Source organism: Rhincodon typus, chromosome 2 (assembly GCF_021869965.1).
Source record: "Rhincodon typus isolate 14 chromosome 2, sRhiTyp1.1, whole genome shotgun sequence".
Classification (NCBI taxonomy): domain Eukaryota; kingdom Metazoa; phylum Chordata; class Chondrichthyes; order Orectolobiformes; family Rhincodontidae; genus Rhincodon; species Rhincodon typus.
The window spans coordinates 62,680,118-62,697,965 of record NC_063333.1 but is presented as its reverse complement, the minus strand read 5'-3'; the positions used below and the strand labels follow the sequence as shown (position 1 = coordinate 62,697,965).

The 17,848-nt window shown below is 44.3% G+C and overlaps 1 protein-coding gene across 2 annotated transcripts in view; it reads left to right on the top strand.

The window, feature by feature from the left end:
- ddc (dopa decarboxylase) overlaps positions 1-17,848 on the top strand; it is a 118,642-nt gene that overhangs the window by 11,470 nt on the left and 89,324 nt on the right. For both annotated transcript variants that reach the window (XM_048612623.1, XM_048612629.1), the window contains exon 4: positions 1,866-1,985. In XM_048612623.1, the coding sequence (XP_048468580.1) occupies positions 1,866-1,985 (120 nt within the window). The remainder of the gene's footprint in view (positions 1-1,865; positions 1,986-17,848) is intronic.

Below are 17,848 nucleotides of genomic sequence, written 5' to 3'. Positions count from 1 at the left end.
CCGATACAGTCATCAATGTAACGGAGGAAGAGGTGGGGTTTAGGGCCGGTGTAGGTACGGAAGAGGGATTGTTCCACGTAACCTACAAAGAGGCAGGCGTAGCTTGGGCCCATGCGGGTACCCATGGCTACCCCCTTTGTCTGTAGGAAGTGGGAGGAATTGAAAGAGAAGTTGTTGAGTGTGAGGACGAGTTCGGCTAAGCGGATGAGGGTATCAGTGGAGGGGTACTGGTCGGGCCTGCGGGACAGGAAGAAGCGGAGGGCCTTAAGGCCATCTGCATGGGGAATGCAGGTGTAGAGGGACTGGACGTCCATGGTAAAGATGAGGTGTTGGGGACCGGGGAATTGGAAGTTCTGGAGGAGGTGGAGGGCGTGGGTGGTGTCACGGACATAGGTAGGGAGTACCTGGACCAAGGGGGAGAAAATGGAGTCTAGATAGTTGGAGATCAGTTCGGTGGGGCAGGAGCAGGCGGAGACAATGGGTCGACCAGGGCATTCAGGTTTGTGGATTTTGGGAAGGAGATAGAAGCGGGCAGTGCGAGGTTGGGGAACGATGAGGTTGGAGGCCGTGGGTTTTTCCCCAGAAAAGTCACAACAACTGACAAAGTTATTTTAACTTTCAATATGTAGAGTACAATTCACCTTAAAATCCTAATAACCTTAACTCCAGCAAGTCCTCATTTCAAATCCCACAAGAGCCCCCAAAGCTAAGTTATGATCTGCTTAGGGACTTGCCTCCATGTACTTTTGCTGTGTCATAACCTGCTGCAGCAGCACCTTTCTCAGGACAGAATTGCTTCTCTCTGCTCCTAAATACCTGACTGACGAGCAGATAACAATTTTGTCCTCTGTATGTCTCTGTCCAAATGCTTAAAATTGGCTGTTCAGTAACCTTTGAACTTTTCTGAGTAGTCTATTGAAAACTTTGCAACATGCCCCTGTCCATATTGCTAGGCGGAATCAAATATAACTAACAGTTTGGAACTATTATCGCTGGACATTAATCCAGAGACCCAGATAACGTTCTGGGGACCCGGGTTCGAATCCCGCCATGGCAGATGGTGGAATTTGAATTCAATGTAAATATCTGGAATTAAGAGTCTAATAATGACCGTGAATCCATTGCAAGTGTCAGAAAAACCCATCTGGTTCACTAATGACTTTTAGGGAAGGAAACTGCCATCCTTACCTGATCTGACCTACATGTGACTCCAGACCCCAGCAATGTGGTCGACTCTGAACTGCCCTCTGGCCAATTAGGGATGGGCAATAAATGCTGCCTAGCCAGCGACACCGTCATCCCGTTAGTGAATAAAAAAAAGTCAAATACAGCAACACCTTGAAACAATCTGACTCGTGAATGTTGCAGTTTTCACAATTTGCTAGTTTACACTTAACAAAATAGATGCAGAGTAAAAATCGACTTCATTTCACTTTTCAAAATAATACCTTACATTTTAATGGAGGTGCTCGATTCAGTTACTTCTTTTGCTTGAGCAATTCAAATAATTCTAACACTAAAACAACTTTGGGATGAATTTCATTTAAGTTATTCCCACAGCAGCATTATTATTTCAGTGGATGTTTGGCAGATACCCCACTTACTAATTTTATGGTGAGAAAAAGATCTGAGTAAATTCACCCCCTATGTTAAACTTGTAAGAACATTGTTCTTGGCATAGGAAATTAGAGATGGGCAACAAATACTGGCCTTGCCTATGATATTCACATTCCATGAAGAAAAAGTTATTGTGTTTGCTAACTTGATGTTGCTCAATAAAAGATATTTTACTTTAAACAGTATTAATCCAACCAATTTCTGTATAAGCTCATGAGGTGTAAATAAATGACTGTTTTTGCCTTTAGGCTGCAAGCCCTGCATGTACAGAGTTGGAAACTGTGATGCTTGACTGGCTGGGAAAGATGCTGAACCTGCCTGAAGAATTTCTGGCTGTGACTGGTACTGGAGGTGGTGGAGTGATACAGGTAAAAGAAAAGGCTCAGGAAAATATTGTAAAGGTAGTAAAGCACTATAATTGATTAGAAATTGCAGGAAAAATAATGGTGAGTTTATGATATAGGAGCAAAATTACTGCAGATGCTAGAATCTGTACTGAAAACAAAAAAAGTACTGGAAATCACAGCAGATCAGGCAGCATCTATGGAGAGAAAGCAAGCTAGTGTTTTGAGACGAGATGACTGTTCTTCAAAGCTGACATGAAGTGTAGAGGGGACAGCATTTATGCAATAGTCGGTGGGGGTGTGGTTTGGAGTGCTGGGGGAGAAAGGATGTTGATAGTTCAGATTAAGTGATCAGAATGTGAGAACAATAGTATGTCTAATTGACACCACCATGTCCTCTCTCCAGTATCCCCCACACCACTCCCCCCACCCCGACTCTAGTGGGACTGTCTTCTTTCTAGGACAGTAGTGGGAAGTTGTGCGTGGAGTCCGAAGAGATAGGAGAGGTGCTAAATGAATATTTTTCGTCAGTATTCACGCAGGAAAAAGACAATGTAGTCGAGGAGAATACTGAGGTACAGTCTATTAGACTAGACGGGATTGAGGTTCATAAGGAGGAGGTGTTAGCAATTCTGGAAGGTGTGAAAATAGATAAGTCCCCTGGGCCGGATGGGATTTATCCTAGGATTCTCTGGGAAGCTAGAGAGGAGATTGCAGAGCCTTTGGCTTTGATCTTTATGTCGTCATTGTCTTCAGGAATAGTGCCAGAAGACTGGAAACTAGCAAATGTTGTCCCCTTGTTCAAGAAGTGGAGTAGAGACAACCCTGGTAATTATAGACCAGTGAGCCTTACTTCGGTTGTGGGTAAAGTGTTGGAAAGGATTATAAGAGATAGGATTTATAATCATCTAGAAAGGAATAATTTGATTAGGGATAGTCAACACGGTTTTGTGAAGGGTAGGTCGTGCCTCACAAACCTTATTGAGTTCTTCAAGAAGGTGACCAAACAGGTGGATGAGGGTAAAGCGGTTGATGTGGTGTATTTGGATTTCAGTAAAGCGTTTGATAAGGTTCCCCATGGTAGGCTATTGCAGAAAATACAGAGGCATGGGATTGAGGGTGATTTAGCTGTTTGGATCAGAAATTGGCTAGCTGTAAGAAGACAGAGGGTGGTGGTTGATGGGAAATGTTCATCCTGGAGTTCAGTTACTAGTGGTGTACCTCAAGGATCTGTTTTGGGGCCACTGCTGTTTGTCATTTTTATAAATGACCTGGATGAGGGCGTAGAAGGATGGGTTAGTAAATTTGCGGATGACACCAAAGTCGGTGGAGTTGTGGATAGTGCGGAAGGATGTTGCAGGTTACAGAGGGACATAGATAAGCTGCAGAGCTGGGCTGAGAGGTGGCAAATGGAGTTTAATACGGAAAAGTGTGAGGTGATTCACTTTGGAAGGAGTAACAGGAATACAGAGTACTGGGCTAATGGTAAGATTCTTGGTAGTGTGGATGAGCAGAAAGATCTCGGTGTCCATGTGCATAGATCACTGAAAGTTGCCACCCAGGTTGATAGGGTTGCTAAGAAGGCGTACAGTATGTTAGGTTTTATTGGTAGAGGGATTGAGTTTCGGAGCCATGAGGTCATGTTGCAGCTGTACAAAACTCTGGTGCGGCCGCACTTGGAGTATTGCGTACAATTCTGGTCACCGCATTATAGGAAGGATGTGGAAGCATTGGAAAGGGTGCAGAGGAGATTTACCAGGATGTTGCCTGGTATGGAGGGAAGGTCTTGTGAGGAAAGGCTGAGGGTTTTGAGGCTGTTTTCGTTAGAGAGAAGAAGGTTAAGAGGTGACTTGATAGAGACATACAAGATGATCAGAGGATTAGATAGGGTGGACAGTGGGAGCCTTTTTCCTCGGATGGTGATGGCTAGCACGAGGGGACATAGCTTTAAATTGAGGGGTGATAGATATAGGACAGATATCAGAGGTAGGTTCTTTACTCAGAGAGTAGTAAGGGCGTGGAATGCCCTGCCTGCAAAAATAGTAGACTCGCCCACTTTAAGGGCATTTAAATGGTCATTGGATAAACATATGGATGATAATGGAATAGTTTAGGTTAGATGGGCTTCAGATTGGTTTCACAGTTCGGCGCAACATCGAGGGCCGAAGGGCCTGTACTGCGCTGTAATGTTCTATGTTCTATGTTCTATGTTCTATGTTCTAGTCTGTCAGTTAAACACACCATTGTTCTGCCATTCTCATATTCCAATCACTTAATCTGAACTATTAACATCCTTTCTCCCCCAGCACTCCAACCCCCGCCCCAACTGTAGCATGAATGCTGCCCCCTCTACACATCATATCAGCTCAGATGAAGAGTCATCTAGACTTGAAAGGTTAGCTTGCTTTCTCTCCATGGATGCTGCCTGACCCACGTGATCTCCAGCATTTTTTGTTTTCAGGCGAGTTTGTGATAGCTACCATTATTAGCGAGTACAAAAACCAGCAATACGTGACATGGCAGAAATAATGTCATGAATTATGAGTTGCCACAATTTGATGGAACATTTTTGCTAGCCCGCCATAAGCCACTTTGGGCAAAATATATTGATTAATAACCTACAAACCTTTCCGATGCACCTGTTACAGACAATAAGAGCAGAATAATCTCCTCCTAATGAAAACCATATGGTAGCTGCATTGCAACAGCCTCCCAATTTCAAAATACATCATGGATAATTACTTGCCATAGTTTCTACTCCTTGGCAAGCATCCTTCTTGCTTCAAGGAATGACTAGTAGAAGAAAAGTTCTTAGCCAGCATAATTGTAAATAAATGAATCACAAGATGGATATTTGGGGCTACAAATTCCTGTGGTTAAGATGACAATAGTTTAATCTAAGCTCAATCTTGAGGGTCCAGAAAGAGACTGCTAAACCAATGACGTTTTGCTCATCAACTGGACAGCTTTAAATTTAAACATTACACTGTCTGAATTTATTTCTCCCTTATCTTTTTTTTTTAATTTCTCTCTATAAATCCATTATTTGTTTCCCTAACAAAAACAGAAGTTGCTGGAAAAGCTCGGCAGGTCTGGCAGCTTCTGTGAAGGAAAAAACAGAGTTAACATTTTCGGGTCCGGTGACCCTTCCTCAGACCCTTCCTCAGAACCCTTCTTCAGACCCTTCTGAGGAAGGATCACCGGACCCAAAATGTTAACTCTGTTTTTTCCTTCACAGATGCTGCCAGACCTGCTGAGCTTTTCCAGCAACTTTGTTTTTGTTCCTGATTCACAGCATCCGCAGTTCTTTCGGTTTTTATTTGTTTCCCTAATTCTTTTTATCTTTCTTTTGTTATAATCCCAGCTAATAGTAATACAGGACAAGTCATATCCTAGACAGAAACTTGGCTGGATAGGTCAAAGTTTTATTTTAAAAGAGTTGAAATACTACGATGGTCAATGACAAAACATACTCACAAGAGGTTACCAATGTACTTTCAACAAAAGAATGTCAATGTTTCTTACGCATAAAGGTGAAAAAAGAAACAAAGCTTTATATGTGACAATTTTGAATGTTTTTAGCAATAACAGCAAAAAGAATGATTAAACCCTTTTCCCAACAAAACTGTTTACAGATTCTCAACCACAGTGGAGTATCACACCTGTCTTTACACTTTAATTTCATATGCAACTGATGAGAACAGAAGCATTTACTTTCGGTGACTTTGTGCACGTTCACTAGATGTGATCCTTTTAATCCTTTTAATTACCTCTAGTTTAGACTCTCCTACATTAGGGAAAAGACCTTGGCTATTCACCCCATCCACGGCCCTCATGATTTTATAAACCTCTACAAGGTCAACCCTCAGCCTCTGATGCCCCAAGGAAAAACGTCCCAGCCTATTCAGCCTCTCCTTATAGCTCAAGCCCTCCAACCCTGACAATATCCTTATAAATCTTTTCTGAACCCTTTCAAGTTTAACAACATCTTTCCAACAGCAGGGAGACCAGAAATGAATACAGTATTCCAAAAGTGGCCTAACCAATGTCTGTACTGCCGCAACATGACAACCCAACTCCTAGACTCAATGCACTGACCACCCTTGGAGACAGTAAGGACCGCAGATGCTGGAAATAGAAGTCAGTAGATGTGAAGCTGGAAAAGCACAGCAGTTCAGACAGCATCTGAGGAGCAGGAAAGTCAACGTTTTGGGCCGAAACTCTTCATCAAAACTGGGGAGGTGGAGGGGAGACCAGAAGTAAATAAAGGGAGAAGGTGAGGCTGGGGGAAGTACAGGTGGGATGGGGTTAGGTGGAAGCAAGTAGGGGCTTATTGGGATTGGTCATTCCCCACCCCTGTTGGCTTTCCTCATGGACCGTTCATTCCGCAACTCCCTCATCAGCTCCACACTCCTCACCAACTTCCCCACCACGCCCAGTACATTTCCCTACAACCACAAGAGGTGCCCCTACATCTCCCCTCCCACCTCCGTTCAAGGCCCCAAACAATCCTTCTGGATCCGGCAGAGATTCACTTGCACTTCATCCAACCTGATCTATTATATCCGTTGCTCCCGATGTTGTCTCCTCTATATCAGAGAGACCAAATGCAGATGTGGGGACTGGTTCACAGAGCATCTGCGCTCTGCATGCACCAACCAACCCGACCTTCTGGTTGCCATCCATTTTAATTCCCCCTCCCACTCCCCTGGTGATATGTCCATCTTTGGCCTCTTCCGCTGTCAGAGAGAGGCCAAATGTAAACTGGAGGAACAACACCTTTGTACAGCCCAATGGCCTCAATATTGACTTCACCAGCTTCAAAATCCCTCCATTTCCAGCCTTATCCCATGTCCAGCCCTCCTGGTCCTCTTCCCTTCCTGACCTGACCTAATCTGTCCATCTTCCTACTCACCTATCCACTCCACCCTTCCACTGATCAATCACAATAACCCACTACCTGCATTCACCTATCACCATCCCAAATCCCCATCCCCTCAGCCCCACCCCCTCCCTCTATTTACATCTGGGATCCCTTCCCCATCCCCCGTCCTGAGGAAGGATTTCGGCCCAAAACGTTGACTTTCCTGCTCCTCAGATGCTGTCTGACCAGCTGTGCTTTTCCAGCTTCACATCTATTGATACTGACCATCCTGTCTACCTGCGGACTCCACTTTTAAGGAACTATGAACCTGCATCCCAAAGTCTCTTTGTTCAACAACACTCCCCAGGACCTGATCATTAAGTGTATAAATTCTACCCTGATTTGCCTTAGCAAAATGCAACCCCTCACATTTATCTAAAATAAACTGAATAAGAAAATGTTTTTGTACACACTTAACAAATCCCTCTCCATCTGATCCCCTAAAACTCTGGCAGTCCCAGTCTATGTTTGGGAAGTTAAAATCCCCTACTGTTATTCTTGCAGATAACTCAGGTCTCTTTACAAATTTGTTTCTCAGTTTCCAGCTGACTATTGTGTGTGTGTGTGTGTGTGTGTGTGAGTGAGTGGAGGGGGGCGGGATAGTGGGGTGGGGGGTGGGGGGAGGTGGTTGTCTATAATACAATCCCAATGAGGTGATCATAACTTCCTTATTTCTTAGTTCCACCCAAACTTCACTGGACGTTCTCCCAGGAATATCCTCCCTAAGTACAGCCGTAATGTTATTCCTAATCAAAAATGCCAACCCTCACCTCCTCTCTTGACCCCTTTCTGTCCTTCCTGTGGCATCTGTACTCAGGAAGATGAAACTGCCAGCCCTGCCCTTCCCTGAGCTACGTTTCTGTAATAGCTATGATATCCCAGTCCTATGTTTCCAACCATGATCTGAGTTCATCAGCCTTAGCCTTCAGGCCTCTTTCGTTGAAATGAATGCAGTTTAATTTATCAGTCTTACCTCATTGTCTGCTTTGCTTTTGCCTGCCTTGACTATTTGACTTGCTCCTCTTCTCTACTATACCAGCCACAGATTTACCAGTTTTCTCACTGCCTCTTTGGGTCCCACCGCCCTCTCTCCCATTGCCTCCCGTTGCCTCCCACTCCCCACCCCCCAATTTACTAGTTTAAAGCCTCTTGATTAGCCCTAGTAAATTTCACCGCCAGGATATAGGTCTCCTTCTAATTCAGGTGCAACCCATCCTTCTTAGACAGGTCACTTCTACTCCAGATCAGATTCCGATGATCCAAAAATGTGAATCCTTGCTCCCTGCACCAGCTCCTCAGCCACACATTCAACTGCTCTATCCTCCTATTTTTACCCTCACTAGCACATGGCGCTGGAAATGATCCAGATATTACTACCTTCCAGGACCTACTCATCACAACCTTGTCCTTTTCTCTTCCTATGTCGTTGGTACCAATGTGTACAGTGACGTCCTGCTGGTGTCTCTCCCTTTTGAGAATACTCTGCACCCTTTCCAAGGCATCCTTGACCCTGGCACAAGGGAGGCAACACATCATTCTGATGTCTCGCTGTCAGCCGCAGAAACGTTTGTCTGTGCCCCTGACTAGAGAGTCTCTTATCACAATCAATCACTTGGAACCTGACATGTCGTTCATTACAATAGACCGAGTCTCGATACCAGAAACCAGGCTGTCAGTGCTACATTCCCCTAAGAGTCCCCCACCCACTATATTCTCCAAAACAGCATACTTGTTTGAAATGGGGATAGCCACAGGAGACTCTTGCACTACCTGCCTACCCCTCCTACCATTGCTAGAGGTAACCCATCCACCTGTGGTTTTTCTGCCTTCCTGAAACTGCCATCCGTCACACCGTAGGTTTCTCATTGCCTCTAACCTTCACAGCTAAGGATCAGCTAAGTGCTTGTTTTTAAGTCTTATAAAACTTATAAGTGTTAATCTATTTTTCTTTGTAAATCTCCAGTAGTGAGTAAAGTCAGGTTTTCTTCATAAATGTTTTACTGAGATCTGTTACCTGATTTTTAATTTTTCTTTTCTTTATTCATTCATGGGATGAGGGTGTCATTGGCTAGGCAGCATTTATCGCTCAGAGGACAGTTAAGAGTCAACCACTTTGCTGTGGGTCTGGAGTCACATCTAGGCCAGACCATGTAAGGATGGCAGTTTCCTTCCCTAAAGGACATTAGTGAACCAGATGGGTTTTTCTCAACAATCAACAATTGATTCACAGTCGTCATTAGATTCTTAATTCCAGATATTCCAGAATTCAAATTCTATCATCTGCTTTGGTGGGATTCAAACCCAGGTCCCCAAAACAATATCTGGGTTTCTGGAATAACAGTCCAGCAATAATACCACTAGGCCATCGCCTCCCCTCTTATATAAAACATAGATATTAAGTTATCCCATGGCAATGTTTCACAGTAAGGCTGTGCTATTTTCTGGATCTGAAGATTGTTAAGGTGTAGAGATGGCCTTTAGTAAAGTAATGCGCTCTTCCTGTTGGATGTGGGAGATGAGGAAGTATTTCAGTGTTCCAGATTATTATGCCTGCAGGCAGTTTGGTTGCAAATCCTATTGGATCTCACGGATAGGTCGGAAAGTTTGCTGCTCCATTTTTTTTGAACCAGTGTCCAACCAACCTCCCATGTCGTCTCCTGCTCTCTCTCTTTTCTCCCATTTAAAGTACTGTTGTTATTCATCTTTTTGTCAAAGTTCAAAAAAACAAAGCCACAGCTTATGAAACAGTAATTGCTGCTCCAAGAAATTGAAGAAATCAGCTTCAGCACTGGAAAAATCTCAAAAAAAGGAGCAGCTCTTACAGCCATGATTTTCTCCCATTCACCATTTTGAGGTCAGTCCTGTCCACCATTTTGAAGTTAATGTTTTAATTTGATTTATTTATTGTCATGTGCATTTTGTTACAAAATACAATGAAAAGCGTTGTATGGTGTCGCCACTTTCCTATGCCAACACAGAAAAAGAATCAAAATAAAGAATTAAAATACAGAACAATTAAGAAATAAAGAAAAAGTTTTCAACGTTATAGTCGTTCTGTCCTTCTTGTTGAGTGCTCCGCCATGGGCCATGGGCCATGGGCCTGATGGCCACGCATGAGTCCTCTCGCTGTGCCACTGCCACTGGAATGAAAGTCACCATTCTTTGACACCATCTCACCTCCACTGATGCCCTAAGCATAAGAGTCCTTGCTGAACCTCGCCAATACAGATGCCACCAATGCTGCTACATACCGCACCAGTTCCAACTCGACTCCGTTGCCAGAAATCCGCATCGGGTCACTTTGCTGTTGCAGCTGCTGCTGATGCTGCCACTGAAAATAAATTAATTAAGTCTGTAATTGCTGGCCTTAGTTTTCCAAACTATGATATTTGCAATTCTCCAGTTCTCTGGCACCACCCTGATTGTGGGGAAGAGTGGAAGATATTTTTAGTGCCTTTGCAAATTGCATTCTTGCTTATTTTAATCTTCTTGGGTATATCTCATCTGCTTCTGGCATCTTATTTGCATCAAGTACCAACAGCACATCTGACACCAACTCCATATCAATTTTGAACCATTCTGGAGACTGAGTTTCCTCATCTGTCACTGTAGTCTGGGTGGCGTCTGCCTCTTAGGTAAAGACAGAAACAAAGTATTCATTTAACTTCTCAGCAAAGCCTCTTACTTGTAAATTTTAATTCAGTTTTTGGCCCTTAATGGCCCTACTGATCCTTCCGTGTTTAACTCACTCCTATGCCTGTGGTGGCCTTCACCAATCGTGTCTGCTGTAGGATATGTTCACTTCCCTTTTCCCTTTGTTTTGGGAATAAGCTTTCCTCTAACCTGTTCTGCTATTCCTGGAAGACTACTGCTGTCAGGTGGTTGTACAACTCCTTCTTCTATTCATACACAGGGTGTGGCCATTATTTACTGCCCATCCCTATTTACCAAGTGGGCAGTCAAGAGACAACTACATTGCTGTGTGTCTAGAATAACATGTAAGCCAGACCAGGTAAGAAAGACAGATTTCCTTCTCTAAAGGGCAACAATCGGCAACAGTTTCATGGTCATCATGAGACCCAAATTCCAGATTTTTATTGAGTTCTAATTCCTCCATGATCAATGGTGGGATTCAAACTCCTGTCCTCAGAATGTGGAGATGCCAGTGGTGCACTGGGGTGGACAGAATCAGAAGTCACACGACACCAGGTTTAGTCTGATACACTTATTTGAAGTCACAAGCTTTTGGAGCGCTGCTCCTTCGTCAGGTGCAGTGGAGGAATGCTCATATTGTGCCTGTGTGCTTCCGTCCACTTTACCTGATGAAGGAGCAGCGCTCCGAAAGCTTGTGACTACAAATAAACTGTTGGATTAGAACACGATGTTGTGTGACTTCTGGTTGTGTCCTCAGAAGATTCTCTGGGTCTCTAGATTAAAAGAATACTGATAATACCAGGCCATTGTCTCCCCTGATACTCACAAGTGGCTCTTCCACTAAGGGAGGCTTTGCCTTCAGTTTCACCTCGTCTGCCTGAGACCTCCACTGGTCTCCATGTAATTTTACCACAAAGGTAACTGTTAAGGTTGTTGGCCCTGGGCTATCACCTTTTGTCACTTGCTCAGTCACTCTCATAACTGTCTTTTATGGCGACTGGCCTAACTGAGACAGCCCTGTCCTTATCCTGTGTTTAGTTCAAATGATCCTCCTGAGCCACCCTAACATCACAAATGTTACTGTTACATGTAAGGCTTCCACACTTTTCTCAGCTCTGAACCTTTGTGCCACTTCCTTCTGATTTAATTCAAGTGATCTTTCCTGAAGCACTCCAAACATCATGGACTTAACTACTTCCTAAGGGGCTTCTGAACCTTTCTTTGTTCCCAGCCTTTTTGCCATTTGCTGCAGCTTTCTCCAACTTTTCCAGCCCCTGTGAGCTATCTTTTCCTGTTTGAAGAGGTATATTTTACGACTAGCCAACTGATACCCCAATCTCAGAGAATGCTAATTTCTCTCTCTGTTTGTTTAGAAAAATCAGTAGTTGCCATTCCTTGCACACTGTCTCCTGACAGCTATCATGGTCAATAGTCATGTCTGAGCAGAAACTGTCCACACTAAATTCCACAGATTGTGGTCTGCAGCTTGAATTTCTGCACAGCACCATAACCAATTATTTTTCTTTACATTTCCTGGTTTCCTGCAGTGATATCACTTGGAGACAGTTTCACAATTGTCTCCCATCCCGATCTCTCATTTTAACGATCCGGAAGAATTCTGTTTTCTCTGCCCCATGATGTGTTCCTTCCCCTTTATCCCTCCATGGTGCGTGATATCCTCCTAGCTTCCGTGAGTTAATGTATCTGTGTGTGGGTCCATAGTCATCAGCCAGAATGGCCACCTGCCTGAGCCCTGCCACTCTCTGTTCTTTTACATATATCCTGTCTGGAAGGTCTATTGAATTTTTGAATTCATTAAGGAGAATTATTTCATTAAGATTTTCATAGGCAGCCTCCATTTTAAATGTCTTTTGGTCAAAAGCAAACTGTGTAAACCACTCAATGTCTGGTTAGAGATTTTCTTGAAGGAAGAGACTTTTGCCTATTTTTATCTCTGGCATTTGCCAGTACATTGCTTCAGATAGTCCTTTTTCCTGCCTCGTAGTCACAGTCAGTGTCCTAATGTAAGAGAGAGTAACCTCTGTGAACCTCCCCTGTCAGGCTGCTCTGCATGTGGCAGTGTCCGTTGCTGGCTTTGGCTACCTTACCTGGTCTACTCATTTATCATAAGAGATAAAGAAGAATCCACTTCTACCTCATCAAACCCATTGATTAAGTGGGCAAACATGAATACTTCAGACCTTTGATAGTGGGGGATTCAGTGATGGTAATATCATTGAATGCTAAGCGGCAGTGGTTAAGTTGTCCCTTATTGGTGATGGACATAGCCTGGCATTTGTGTGGCGCAAATGTTACTTGCCACTTGTCAGCCCAAGACTAGATATTGTCCAGATCTTGTTGTATTTGGACATGGATTTCTTCAGTATCTTAGGAGTCGTGAATGGTGCTGAACATTGTGAACCATCGGCGACCATCCCTCTTTCTGACCTTATGATGGAGGGAAGGTCATTGATGAAGCAGCTGTAGATGGTTGGGTCTATGACACTACCCTGAGGAACTCCTGCAGAGATATCCTGGAGCTGATATGACTGACCACCAACAACCACAGCCATATTCCTTTGTGTCAGAAATGACTCCAACCACCGGAGAGTTTGCCCCCGATTCCCATTGATTCCAGTTGTGCTAGGGCTCCTTGCTGCTACACTCATTCAAATACAGCCTTGATGTCAAGGGGTGATTTTCTCACCTCACCTCTGGAATTCTCTTTTGTCCATGTTTGAACCACGGCTGTAATGAGATCAGGAGCTGAGTGGCCCTGGCGGAACCCAAACTGGGTGTCACTGAGCAGGTTATTGCTGAGCAGGTGCTGCTTAATAGCAGTGTTAATGACACCTTCCATCACTTTACTGATGATCGAGAGTAGACTGATGGGGCGGTAATTGGCTGGGTTGGATTTGTCCTGCTTTTTATGTACAGAATGTACTTGGGCGATTTTCCACATTGTCGGATAGATGCCAGTGTTGTAACTGTACTGGAACAGCTTGGCTAGGGGAATGGCAAGTTCTGGAGCACAAGTCTTCAGTTCTATTGCTGGAATGTTGTCAGGGCCCATAGCCTTGCAGTATCCAGTGCCTCCAACTATTTCTTGATATCATGTGGAGTGAATCAAATTGGCTGAACACTGGTATCTATAATGCTGGAGACTACTGGAGGAGGACGAGATGGATCATCCAGTTGACTCTTCTGGCTGAAGGTTGCTGCGAATGCTTCAGGCTTATCTTTTGTACTGATGTGCTGGGCTTTTCCACTGTAGCCTCCTCCTCCAGTGAGTTGTTTATTTGCCCACCACCATTCAGGACTGCAGAGCTTAGATCTGATCCGTTGGTTGTGGGATCCCTTAGCTCTGTCTATCACTTGATGCTTTCACTGTTTGGTGTGCAAGTAGTCCTGTTTGCGGACTTCAGTAGGTTGACACCCCATCTCCAGGTATACCCGGTGCTGCTCCTGATATGCCCTCCTGCACTCTCCATTGAACCAGGGTTGATCCCCTGGCTTCATGGTAATGGTTGAGTGGGGGATATGCCAGGCCATGAGGTTACAGATTGTGCTGGAGTACAGTCTGCTGCGGTTGATGGCCCACAGCGCCTCATGGATGCCCAGTCATGAGTTGCTAGATCTGTGCAAAATCTGTCCCATTTAGCACAGTGATGGTGCCACACAACACGATGGAAGTTATTTTCAACGTGAAGGTAGGACTTAGTCTCCACAAGGATTGTGCGGTGGTTGCTCATACTGAGCTGGAAGATTGGTAAGGATGAGGTTAAGTATGTTTTTCCCTTTTGTTTGTTCCCTCACCAACTGCTGCAAACCCAGTCGAACGGTCTATGTCCTTTCGGACCTGACCAGCTTGATCAGTAGTACTGCTGCCGAGCCACTCTTGGTGGTGGACATTGAAATCCCCCACCCAGAGTACATTTTGTGCCCTTGCCATCCTCAGTCCTTCCTCTAAGTGTTGTTCAATGTGGAGGAGTACCGATTCATCAGCTGAGGGAGGACGGTATGTGGTAATCAGCAAGTGGATTTCTTGCCCAAGTTTAACCTGAAGCAGTGAGACTTAATAGGATCCAGAGTCAATGTTGAGGACTATGAGGCAACTCCTTCCTAAGTGTATATCACTGTGCCAACACCTCTGCTGGGTCTGCCCTGCCGGTGGGACAGGACATATCCAGGGACGGTGATGGTGGTGTCTGGGACATTTTTTTAAGGTATGACTTCATGAGAATGACTTTGTCAGGCTGTTGCTTGACTAATCTGTGAGACTTTTGGCACAAAACCCCAGTTGTTAGTGAGGAGGACTTTGCAAAGTCAACAGGGCTGTTTCTGCCGTTGTCATTTCCAGTGCCTAGGTCAATGGCAGGTGGTCCATTTGGTTTCATTTCTTTGAGACTTTGTAGCAATTGATACAACTGATTGGCTTGCTAGGCCATTTCAGAGGGCAGTTGAGTCACATGTAGGCCAGACCAGGTGAGGATAGCAGATTTCCTTCTCTGAAGGACATATAGTGAATGAGATGGGTTTTTTCCACAATTGACAACGATTTCATGGTCATCAGTAGATTCTTAATTCCAGATCTTTTCTTAATTGAATTCAAATTCCATCGTCTGCCATACGGGATTCAAACCTGGGTCCCCAGAACATTACCTGGATCTCTGTATTAATAATTTAGCAATAATACCACTAGGCCATTGCCTTCCGGATAATTTGGTAATTTCAGTGTAAACAACTTTGTTTATTTGCATTGGTCTCAGGAAGCTTCTTTCAATCTGTGGTTAGATGACCACTGCAACCATTTTCGGTCCATGTTTCTTCCTTTCTAAAAACAGTTTTAGTCCACAAAAGGACTCAGGTATAACAATGGAAGTAATATTTGGCTTGGGGTGACACAGTGGCTCAGTGGTTAGCACTGCTGCCTCACATCACCAGGGACCCAGGTTTGATTCCAACTTCAGGCGACTGTCTGTGTGAAGTTTGCACATTCTCCCTGTGTCTGCATGGGTTTTCTCCAGGTGCTCCAGCTTTCTCCCACAGTCCAAAGATGTCCAAGTTAGATGGATTGGCCATGCTAAATTGTCCATTGTGTCCAGGGTTGTGTAGGTCACATGGGTTAGCCATGGGAAATGCAGGTTACAGGGAGAGGGGCAGGAACATGGATTTGGGTGGGGTGCTCTTCAAATGGTTGTTGTGATCTCAATGGACCGAATGGCTTGCTTCCACACTGTAGGGTTTATGGTTATATTTACTGCTATCATACCAATACCCCGTGACTGTTTAAGTTTCAGGCCCTTTTATTCTTGAGCTGGACCATTATTTCGTGAAAATTTCCTCATAGTCAAGGTCAAAAATCACACAACATCAAGTTATAGTCCAACAGGCTAATTTGAAAACATCAGCTTTCAGTGAGGCTCTGAAAGCTTGTGTTTTCAAATAAACCTGTTGGACTACAACCTGGTGATGGGTGATTTTTGACCTTGTCCACCCCAGTCCAACACTGATACCTCTATATCACAATTTCCTTGTGAATCACACATGGTTAAACGAACTCTCATACTGTGATGGTAATGAAACTGATGTTGCACCAAAGATGTGCAGTTCATTCAGGTAGAGAAAGCAATAACTGTTCAAGAGCAGTGATCTTTATTTTGATTAAAAAGCCTCAAATATCACAGCCTGTGAGCCATCCGTACCATTATTTGATGTTTATCTTTTGAAATGTCAGTCTCTTTGTTGGTGGTGTGCAATTGCTTGCAATTTCAGCATGTGCAATATAGTTAAATGCTTATTATAGTAAAATCTTTTCCAATTTAATTGTAATCTGTAAAGCTGCTACCAATATTGATTTCCTGTATCCTGCAATAATAGCAGGCAGACAGCATAAATCCATTTTTGTTCTGATATGTAATTTTGATGTCGGTAAAGCGTGTGTTTGAATGTTATTTGGTCATCTTTTGTGTCTATCACCTGGTAGTGGACTGACTGCGAATATTTTTCAGTTAGCATTTGAAAAGGCAGCAGATGAAAGGAAATTGCAGCTATAGGTTTCTGATGAGTGAAAGAGGATGCGTCAGCTTTGACCATTTCTTCTTTTCCTCTTTTGCATGGCTCACCATAGCAACAATTGTCCGCATTGTGTCAGCCGTGGAATAAAATGTATCTTAGCAACTTAAGTTTTCCCTGTATAAGAGCTGACACAAATACACAAAGTGCTCTGTGATGTGCAAGGGCTAAAGATCATCTGGTAAGAAATCCAGCAATTATAGGGCAGAAATTGCAACGCTTCACTGCCAGTGAGGATGCTGCTACACACCAGTGTGTGTCAGAGGTAGTGTTATGCTGGTAGTCTTAACATTTCTAGTCCATTGTATAAACTATTAGAATTGTCGATCAGCCAACCAAGTTGAGGAAATTTGAATGTTATGGTCCCCAGCAGCTCGTTCATGCGACCATTTGGTAGCATAAGAACACCGTTTTTTATGTCAATCTTCATATACCGATTGAAAAACCAGGATTGACCTTGTTAGACAGCTAATTGTTTCCTCTTCTGGTCAGAGAGGAAGTCTCGTTTTCAGGGGCTGACAACTAATAAATTAACTTGGAGTCAACAGCGCTACTGGAAGCAGAGGCTGCTCCTGAGTCCACAAGTTGTCTCCAACCTCATGGAGGTGTGGATCTGGAAAACAAGGTTACTTTGGGGTTTCGCTGGGACCAGGCTGATGGGCCCTGGGAACATTGATGACTGTATCGGCGCCGCCTCGTGCTCCCACGAGGAGCTCGAACAGTTCATACACTTCACTAACACCTTCCACCCCAACCTTAAGTTTACCTGGACCATCTCTAACACCTCTCTCCCCTTCCTGGACCTCTCTGTCTCCATATCGGGCAACCACCTAGAAACCGATATTCATTTCAAGCCCACCGACTCCCACAGCTACCTAGAATACTCCTCCTCCCACCCACCTTCCTGCAAAAATGCTATCCCCTATTCCCAATTCCTTCGCCTCCGCCGCATCTGCTCCCAGGATGAGGCATTCCACTCCCGTACATCTCAGTTGTCCTCGTTTTTCAAGGACCGTAACTTCCCCTCCTCGGTGGTCGAGAACGCCCTCAACCGTGTCTCCCACATCTCCCGCAACTCATCCCTCATACCCCGTCCACGCAATAAGAACCAAAAAAGAATCCCCCTCGTCCTCACGTACCACCCCACCAACCTCCGGATCCAACGCATCATCCTCCGACACTTCCGCCATCTGCAATCCGACCCCACCACCAAAGACATCTTTCCCTCCCCACC